At 38.6% G+C, this 10,564-nt stretch overlaps 1 protein-coding gene across 1 annotated transcript; it reads left to right on the top strand.

Moving 5' to 3' along the window:
- Window positions 1–1,273: 1,273 nt before the first annotated feature.
- On the top strand, window positions 1,274–2,656 carry LOC133530666 (serine protease snake-like). The gene has a single exon (XM_061868681.1). It carries the CDS (start codon window positions 1,475–1,477, stop codon window positions 2,405–2,407), a length of 933 nt encoding a protein of 310 aa, XP_061724665.1. The 5' UTR covers window positions 1,274–1,474; the 3' UTR covers window positions 2,408–2,656.
- Window positions 2,657–10,564: the final 7,908 nt, after the last annotated feature.

Here is a 10,564-nt window from a genome sequence, read left to right as displayed (position 1 = left end):
CATGCATTTATGCCAAATTGGCAAAATTGCAGCTTTCTAATTCTAGCACTAATGATCACGGGGCAAAGCCGCGGACAAACAGACGGACGGACATGACGAAACTGTAAGGATTCCTAGCTGACTATTACTGAACCCTAAAACAGAGCAATGTTAGATACCTGTGTTAGAATAGGTACATTATAAATCTAATGTGACAGTCTACTAAAAAAAAACGGCTAAGTGCGAGTCGAACATGTAGGTATATATTATTATATGATGTAACTAAAAATTTACGGTTTTCGTAATTTTTCCTTTATCTGTGCTATAAGACGTTGCTTCGTACCAAATTTGAAGATTCTGAGTTCACGGGGAGTACCCTGTAGGTTTTAATTTCCTTGAGAGTGTCGAAAATTTGCGGCATAAACGGCGGTATCTTTTGATTGCGTTGGCTTAGAAGTTTAATTTTTCACAGCTCCAAGGGACAGTAGACCTGAGTATTTGATATAAAATACACAGCTTGATACCTCCACACGTTCCTGAGAAAAAGGGTCTTGACAGACAGACAGACGGACGGACGGACAACAAAGTGATCCTATAAGTGTTCCGTTTTTACCTGTCGAGGTACGGAACCCTAAAAACTATGCAGAAATGCACTGAAATGCAATTTTTATTTAGCAAAATTGCGTGACAATATCAATTAATATTAAAAACACCATTTCTAATCTGCAAAACACTAATTAAAATATTTAATTTATTTTATAACGGTACCAAATCGATTCAAAATCAATATAAGTATTCAAAAAAATATATACACAGTAATTTACGAGCCCGAAAGATTTTAACAGTGCAGTCCTGATCATATTGAAAAACTAAAATGTCCTATAAACTTTTCTGGATTCGCCTATTCTCAACCAAATGAAAAAAAAAGTTACTTAGTGCTAAACGCCTTTTTGATGGCAATGTTGCTACTATGGGACGTAGTCTAAATATCCTTAATAACCTCATTGATAGATGTAAAAAAGTGACAAATAACACTGCAAAATCTAGTGTTAACGAAAAAAAAAGATAAAAATATTTTAAGTGGCAGGTATATTAATAACATTTAATTTTTATGTACAAATACATTAAAAACATTTACATACATAACATTTTTTTCCTTCTTTTGGCCTCAGAAATGCGTGGTTAAAATCTTTCAGGTTCCTCGTGATCGTGATACACCGTGTATAAAAACCTTCAATATTTCGTTAACAATATCCATTAAAATACATTGATTATAATTGATACATTGATATAAACCAGATTGATGGTTACGAATTACCAATATTTCAATTAAATACTCGTACACAAGAAGAAATAAATATTACCCGACCAAAACATGCGCATCGAATGCGCAATTTTATGGTATTGATTGGAAACGCTTAGATTACTTTAAAATTAAAAGCATTCACTTTGAAAATCAGTGATAACGCAGCCTTCATACGCTCCACACGTAGCGATGGAGATATTACGCATATTTAATGCGAAAATAACTGTTATTACCTTCGTAATATGGACAGAAGTGGACGCAGTTGGTGAAAAAGCGCACGAAGCTTGCAAAGACTATGGGAAAACGATGCTGGAATGCCACAATGTGTACTATCCAACTTCCAGAGTAAGAGTTCCGATAGACTTGTTACTTTACCCGCATATGGTATTAGTAGGATTTAGAAAACCTGGTGAGGAACATGATGAACCAGCTTGGAGGTGTGGAGGATCCATGATAAGTGTCGACTGGGTGCTGACAGCTGCTCATTGTGCTGAAGACCCTACAAGCGGACCAGCGTCCGTTCTCAGAATAGGTACAGCTACTTTTGAGTTTGATGAAGCTAAGGAATTAGAACAGGAGAGAGAAGTAGCCAAGATCATTATCCATCCTGACTATAAACCCCCTTCTAAATACCATGATATAGCTTTAATGAAGGCTAAACAACCTTTCGTTTTAAACAGGCATTTGAGAATCGCCTGTTTACCGACAAGCGAAGAAATACCAAATCTGAAACTAACAGCAATTGGTTTTGGGACAACATCATCAGGATCAGCAAAGGGCAGTCAAACGTTGATGAAAGTAGATGTGGATATAGTAGAAAATTCAATTTGTAATAAGTCTATGAAGTTCATGATAAAGAGAAAGATCATAGCTGATGGGATTACTGATAATCAATTATGCGCTGGGGACTATTTACATGGAGGGAAAGATACTTGTCAAGGGGATTCTGGTGGTCCTCTTCAGTATATGCCAGATAGAGTAGATTGTGAGAAGACGTTTCCCCTCCATACTGTGGTGGGGGTTACCAGTTTTGGAAGGGATTGTGGAAGGAAAATGGCTCCAGGGGTGTACACTAGGGTGTGGAAGTATTTGGAGTGGATAGAGGGAATTGTTTGGCCGTGATTGATTCTTAAGTGTAAGGTTAAAGAAAACATGTTCCGGTGGGATTATCAGCTGTTCGCATTTATAGCGATGAAAATATTGCCGATACGCATTTGATGTGATTGACATTTATGTTCACTTTTTTAGAAAAACCATAGAAATTATGGAATCGATACAAATTCTAGAAGTCACGTAATGTGTTATATAAATTAAATTTGTTTTATCTAAATAAATATTAACTTAAAATAACAATAAATAATGCAAGGTGTGTGTTAAGTGTATGAATTGTTAAGGATGTGTGTTTTTTAGTTTTTGGTTTTTGACATGTTTTGCCTTCTGTCTCGAGTGTTGCTATTCTTGTTGCTACTCGTATACTAAGTAAAGGGAAGAAAAATGCTTGATAACGTAATGAAACATTCAACCTTAAAATGCATTTCATGCGTCATCTGTGAAATATACCAAACGTTTTACATGCATGTTTAGACTAAAGGATATGAGACACGAAAAATATAACACATTCCTTCTTTGGGCATTGCTTGAAAATAAAGGTGAAGTTGTTTCTGCATGCACTTTACGAGTATACTTGCGAGCAAAAATAATGTGTTACATATGAATATTTACTTTAGTAACTTTTAAAATATCTAAGATTGGACGCCGGTTGAGGGACAGAGGCTGTGACCCCCAGGCTGATTATCTGGTCTAACAAATATCCTTAGCCCTTCAGTCGGCATATTTGGAACGTTTGGGCCAGGTAAGGAACAGTTCGGGGCTTAAATAGTACATTACGATACAAGTGCGAAAAATAGGAAATTCGAAACGAGTGGCGATAAATTAAAACACGACCGAAGGGAGTGTTTTAAATCGACACGAGTTGCGAATTACCTATTCGCACATGTATCGTACAACGTTTTACAGTACATATGGCCCTTTAAATGTTCGACACAGTAACGTTATATGCTAATTTTCGCACTAGTGCGGTAAAGTAGCACCATATGTACTGTAAAGTTAATTTTTGACGGGGCTAGTTTGTGGGGTATATTTCTTTTATTTCTGTATTAATATAATAATAATCTAGAATCAAGATTTTAGTTCAAAGCCAGCTTTATTTTAATCAACTGTTTCTGTACAATATTATGTTGTAAATAAATAAATAATAAATAAATAAATATTATAGGACATTATTACACAATTTGAGTAAGTCCCACAGTAAGCTCAATAAGGCTTGTGTTGAGGGTACATAGACAACGATATATATAATATATAAATATTTATAAATACTTAAATACATAGAAAACACCCATGACTCAGGAACAAATATCCATGCTCATCACACAAATAAATGCCCTTACCAGGATTTGAAGCTGGGACCATCAGCTTCGTAGGCAGGGTCACTACCCACTAGGCCAAACCGGTCGTCAAATAAATTATCAAGAATAAAAGCTCTTCGACTTCAAATCACTAACAATAAGTTGATTTTTATGAATTCTGAATATCAGCAGGCGAATTATGGATGGCTGTTATCCACATGATAAGTGACACTATAACACCACACAATGAAGGAGACGGCCACAATCTTTATCACGTTTCGCTTGCACTAATATGCTAGTACGAGCGAGATGCATAGAAAGTATGCATAAAGTAAGTTACGTAGACGTGATCGAATATGTCAATGTCAAAACTGGTGGTAGCCGTACTTATCCGTACAGGGGGCCTAGGCAAGATGACAATCGTAAATCGCCAAACGCTGAACGAAAAGAATAAATGTATCAGGATGAAAAGTGACGTGATTATTTCCATACATTATTTAAGTATCGATTGCCGTTTTCTATCAACGATTGTCATCTTGGCAAGCCCTCCAAGAACGTTATTAGAATGACTGTAATATTTGATACCAGTAGGTTGGCGGTAGTTACATTTCTTTTAATAAATATAATTTGTAACCGTGAGAAACCGTAAGTAATTTTATATATCAGGCCTAAATATCAGAGATGAAGATGTAACTTGGAGGCGTAGGAAGGATAGGGAGCTAGAGGAGCTGGTTGCGATGCCCAAAATAATTGGCGAGATCAAAGCCACATGACTTCGCTGGGTCGGTCACCTAGAGAGGATGGGAGAGGATCGTGCTATGAGAAGAGCGTATGTGGGGCACCCGGGTGGAAAACGTCCGTCTGTCCTAAAAGACCTGTTCGCGCTCGGAATACCCAACCGGCGCGAAGTGGCGCAGGATAGGGCAGAGTGGCGCTCTCTTGTATCAGAGGCCAAGATCCTGTTTGGGTCACTAAGCCAGTGAAGTATGTAAGTAAATTTCTATGGCAGATGTGATTATGATTCACTATAGCCACGGGTATGAATGACTAAATACCAATTAAGTAATTTGTACCATTAGGCATTGAAACTCTAGGTCCATTGGGGTCCAGCGAGCACAAGTTTTTTGCAAAAATCCCGAAACGTCTGGTTCATGTGACTGGTGACCGAAGAGCTGGCTTCGTCGCACAACGTATCAGCACTGCGATACGAGGAAATGCCGCCAGCATCCTTGGTACAATGCCTATTTTAGATTTAAGCTAGTTATAGTAATACCTCATGTATTGTATCTATTATATAAATAAAGAGATCTCATTAACTAAATTTTCTGATCTTTGTAGGCGCATAGGTACTAATTAGATAAAATTGTATGATAAATATAGTTTTTTGGAAACTTATCACTATTTAGCATTGCTTAAGTAATATTATTGTGCCTACTAACTAAAATTTTAATTCAAAAACCGAAATTCGTTGAAAATAATTCCTTTATATTAAAGAGCACTTCCTTGTTATATGAAATCTAATCGAAATAACATTTAATAACCGTTGAACACCAAATATTTTAAGTAAAATTATACTTTTCCAAATTCATCCTTCTCATATTATAAATTAGGTATTCTTTTCTTCGTCTTATATCTGTCACTTGAGTCATTTTTGTTTCTGAAAATTGATATTTAACAAAGCTTTTGTAGCAGAAATTCTGTATGGCTTATTTAATTCGCTAGGGTTGGCAAAAGCATAACAGCCTCACCTGCGACAAAAGGCTCTTTGAACAAAGTTTTGTCAACCCTGAAACCGCCTGGGATCGGGTCGGTAATTGTGCGATCGGTGGAAAGGAAATTATATTTTATATACCTATATTATATTAACTACAATATTGGGGAAAAGGTCAAATTTAGTTTATTATTTTGTTAATAATACATTCCATAATACTTTGTGAATAATAATGTTGTGCTGTACATTTTTGCAGTGCTGATGGCCAAATAAGTTTTTTATTCGTTTTTTGACGACCTGTCTGGCCTAGTGGGTATAGTGACCCTGGCTATGAAGCCGATGGTCCCGGGTTCAAATCCTGGTAAGGGCATTTATTCGTGTGATGATCACGCATATTTGTTCCTGAGTCATGGGTGTTTACTATATCTTACCGGGCATAACCCAAAGGTTGTGGCGCCATCGCTCGAACACATATCAGTGAAAGAATAAGGATCAAAGTCAAATGGCGTTCTAGGAGTTTTGCAGGCAGTAAATTTACTGTGGCTACAAAATTTTTTTTGACAATCGCTCTATTTCAAATTCTCTCTGCCTGTGTGTAACTGGCCCAAAAAATGTTTATTTTCTTGATTTTTGATAGACGCGCCGTTTCCACTTTATTTCTATTTCGCCCTTAGATAATAAGTTTTCTTTTATGCCACCAATATCATTCAGAAACAAATTTTCTCCAAATACCTTCAAAAAAACCTAATCAAAGATCAAACTCTAAAAACAGACAATATTCATACAACTCTAACTTTCAAGGCAAAGAGCATTATGGGAAAATAAGCTATTAAAGTTGGGATCAAGTTTAAAAGTCATCTTATTACACAAAAACACAATTTACAACGTACACGAAAATACGTAATATTCATTTAAACTTCGCTCGACGGCTGGAGACGGATTTCGGGTGCTGTGCGTACGTAATACGGGCACTAGAGAATAGATAGTAGTACTACGGAACTACTAAATACTTGTGGATACTACTAATACTACTACTTAATATTAGTGGAGTGGATTAGTGTAAGGCCTGAGTGGACGCTCGAAGCGGAGCGTGCGGCGGGGCGAGCAACGTCGGACTCACAAATGATTTGAGCAGCGTGCACTAAGACCGCTCGTATAAGTTTGCATTTATTTAACATGCACGCCGGACGCCCCGCCGCGCTGCACGCCCAACTCGAGCGTCCACTCAGGCCTTATTACACTTGATGGAAGACGAATGTGTTAAAGCAGAGAGGCGCTTTCCACATAGATTTTCGTACATTGAGCCGCGTGTTGCTATCTCTATTACACGTGCGTGTTGTTCCACCCATGATGCAGGTTGTCAATGCCACTGTGTGAGTTTGACAGCAATATAATTATACGCGTGCAGGTCAATGTACGAAAATCTATGTGGAAAGAGGCTCTTCCTTAGATGTAATAAAAACCATTGAACGCAGAAAATTGAGATGGGCAGGGCATGTCACCAGTATGAATGCCGAACGATGGATCAGGAAAATCCTAGAAGCCCAGGGAAGATGAGAGGGATAGGGGTTGCCTACCAAAAATAAGGGTGAACGACTTAAGGCGACACGCGTGTTCCAAGTAACGAGGAAAAGAGTCTAGGGTGGATATGGAGGAGGCATATATCCAGAAACGGGCAAACTAAATTGCTGCAATAGATAGATAGAAATACTACTAGGGAAACTAAGTACCTAACATACCCAAGTGTAAGGCCTGAGTGGACGCTCGAGTTGGGCGTACAGCGGAGCGGGGCGTGCGGCGTGCATGTTAAACAAATACAAACGTATAGGAGCGGCCTCAGTGCACGCTGCTCACATCACTTGTAAGCCCGACGCCACGCTGCACGCCTCGCCCAACGCTCCGCTTCGAGCGTCCACCGGGCCTTGTAAGGCAGTGTACTGAGGTAGACACGCCATCGGATATCGTTTTAATGTATCGTTTTATCGGGTATCTCCACAGTTAATATATTCAGTTTAGAGAGTTAATAAATATCACGAGGAAACCAAACTGAATAACTTAGGTTTTGTTAAGGTCATTCAATAAATTCATTTGTCAACTGATAAATAAAAAATATGAACACAAGACTGTGTTCATATTTCACAATTGCAATGATAAATTTGACCATTGTCAATTTTCAACAATAATGGAAACATTATAAATACTAATTGTGAGATTAATCTCTATTAATTTATTTCGAAATCGTTGTTCATTACTATGTTATAAATGTTATAATTATACTTATGTTCATAGTTTTCTGAACAATCCTTACTTCATCCGCTAGATCAAAACGCGTTCCCTCTGCAGAAATATATTAAATAATGTCTTACCTGTAAACAACAAAAACATAAATTAGTAACAGATTCATGTATTATTAATACAAAGATCTAGTCTAGGGCAAAGATTAATCTTGGTTACGTATTATGAATCAAACATGGTATTCTTGCCTTCAAAGGCAAACTGACTTCATTTACTTGAAGTTACGATTAAACCAATCAATCAATGGTTAATTCAGTTAAGGCGCTTTAATAAATAAATTTATAAGTAATGGGACAATCTTATACAAACCGACTTAGTCTCCATAGATAAGTAGGAACAGTGTAACGGATAAAAAAAAACAACGCTCCAGAAGTATGTGTCACCCTCGAATACTTTTCCTAATGGAGCATTCCACGGGCTGTCCCGTACGGACGCATTTTATTTCCTGTCTTGAGACTTTTGTCGGCGTTTAAAGCAAGCGATTATTTTTCTTGCGTGCATATTTCTGACCATTAGTCACAGAAAAGGATACTCTTGTACCTGCAAATCTTCAGAAAGTTCGCGTTTGTACGGGACAATTCAAGACAATTTCAAGGAATGCTCCTAAATAGGGATACATCTCTACGAGTCAAGTTCAAAAGTTTTGGCCTCTATATAATTATTCTACATATGTGGCATTATCTATGAAAAGGGACCTTATTGTCGATGGCGCTTACGCCGCACTGCGTCGCGCAGCGTTGTATTTGTATCCGAAAATCGTTTATAACTGCAGAAGCGCCATCGACAATAAGGTCCCTTTTCATAGATAACGTCACATGTAGAGCCATATCTATTTAGTATTCAACCGAACATAATGCAATGCTAACTCATTGGCCTGTGAGACAGAAATGTCTAAAAAACCTGACAAGTGCGAGTCGGACTCGCCCATCGAGGGTTCCGTACTTTTAGCATTTGTTGTTATAGCGGCAACAGAAATATCTGTGAAAATTTCAACTGTGTAGCTATCACGGTTCATGAGATACAGCCTAATGACAGACGGACGGACGGACGGACGGACAGCGGAGTCTTAGTAATAGGATCCCGTTTTACCCGTTGGGTACGGAACCCTATAAACAGTGACACATAACTTCAGTGTCATTTCAAATCTTGGAAAAACAGCACATATAAATTGATTTGCGTCGTTGATATTCAAGATGCCGAGAGACGTCTCGAGAATATTTGTTTATGTTTTGCTCATTAATGTTGTTTAAAGTGTAATATTGATAGTTTAGTATGCAGTGAACTATCGTGGAAGTGCGCAGCTGATGAAAAACTCTTGAAATGCGTTTCTTCTTCCTCGCGTTGTCCCGGCATTTTGCCACGGCCCATGGGAGCCTGAGGTCCGCTTGACAACTAATCCCAAGATTTGGCGTACGCACTAGTTTTTACGAAAGCGACTGCCATCTGACCTTCCAACCCAGAGGGTAAACTAGGCCTTGTTGGGATTAGTCCGGTTTCCTCACGATGTTTTCCTTCACCTGGTAAATATCAAATGATATTTCGTACATAAGTTCCGAAAAACTCATTGGTACGAGCCGGGGTTTGAACCCGCGACCTCCGGATTGCAAGTCGCACGATCTTACCGCTAGGCCGCCAGCGCTTCTTGAAATGCGTTTAACTATGTTTGAATCAACACCCGGCAATCCATCGTGGCTTTTAGTAAACTCCAGCTATTTCTTTACTAAAAGCAACTACCGAACAACGTCATGCCCAAATACGAGAACACTTAAAAGTTATTACTGGACAACGACAGTCGACATTGCCAAAAGTATCATAGATTTGATGGAGGCACCATTTTAAAAGAAGAGGAATAATATTCAGTAAAATACCGTATTTGTTCCTCAAGAAAAAGTAAGAAGACAGCGTACCAAAGGAGAGGCCTCTGCCAACGAGAGGCCCCGCAGCAACCAGTAAGCCAAACTAAATTCTATTGCATAGTGCACATTATTGCTAATGCTATTGCTAATACTATAGCTAATGCTATTGCATAGTGCACATTATTGCTAATGCTATTGCTAATACTATAGCTAATGCTATTGCATAGTGCACATTATTGCTAATGCTATTGCATAGTGCACATTATTGCTAAAGCTATTGCTAATACTATAGCTAATGCTATTGCTAATACTATAGCTAATGCTATTGCATAGCGCACATTATTCTTACAGGCGTTACGCCACATTTTCTGGCCTCCAAGCCTCATTTAAATTGTTTCAAAATTTAAGTCATTACAGATATACTTCTGACGCGTAGTTTAATTAATACGTTTGAGTTTTAAGGTATGGAGGTGACAGCTGTCATCGTACCGTACCCAAGCTACGTGAAAAATATTAAAGTGTAACCTACATATCATGGACAAGGAACATAAGGGACTGGTTGGACGTGGGCAGTACAGAGAAACTAATTCGCATGACTTCAGATAGAATGGCATATAGACATAAAGTTGCCAACCTCCGGGATGGAGAAGGCACTTATAGAAGAACTCAGACTGTCCCGAAGTTGTTTCTGGTCTCGTGCGCCTGTTTGTTCCGGACGTCCCGAGAATGGCCCTCAGACCACGACAACGCGACCTGTTGGCCGTGCCGCCGGCGCGCACCGTATCGCGCAGGAACTCGCCGCTGCCCCGCGCCCTCTCACTGCTCAATGCGCTCCTGGCATCGACGCCTGAATGCGATCTATTTGCTTGGCGATGGGCGGCAGTGTATAGTGAATGCTTGAGATTCTGTGAGGCGATGGATGCTAGGTGCTCAACTGTCCCAATTTAATTTGTTAATGTGCCATTATTGTTTTATAATTGTTAATACTTATAATTATTAGTTAGTTTAA

The sequence above is a fragment of the Cydia pomonella genome, chromosome 23 (assembly GCF_033807575.1).
Source record: "Cydia pomonella isolate Wapato2018A chromosome 23, ilCydPomo1, whole genome shotgun sequence".
NCBI classification, from domain to species: Eukaryota; Metazoa; Arthropoda; class Insecta; order Lepidoptera; family Tortricidae; genus Cydia; species Cydia pomonella.
The sequence above is the reverse complement of the archived record's forward strand: the minus strand, read 5'-3'. Positions and strand labels throughout refer to the sequence as shown.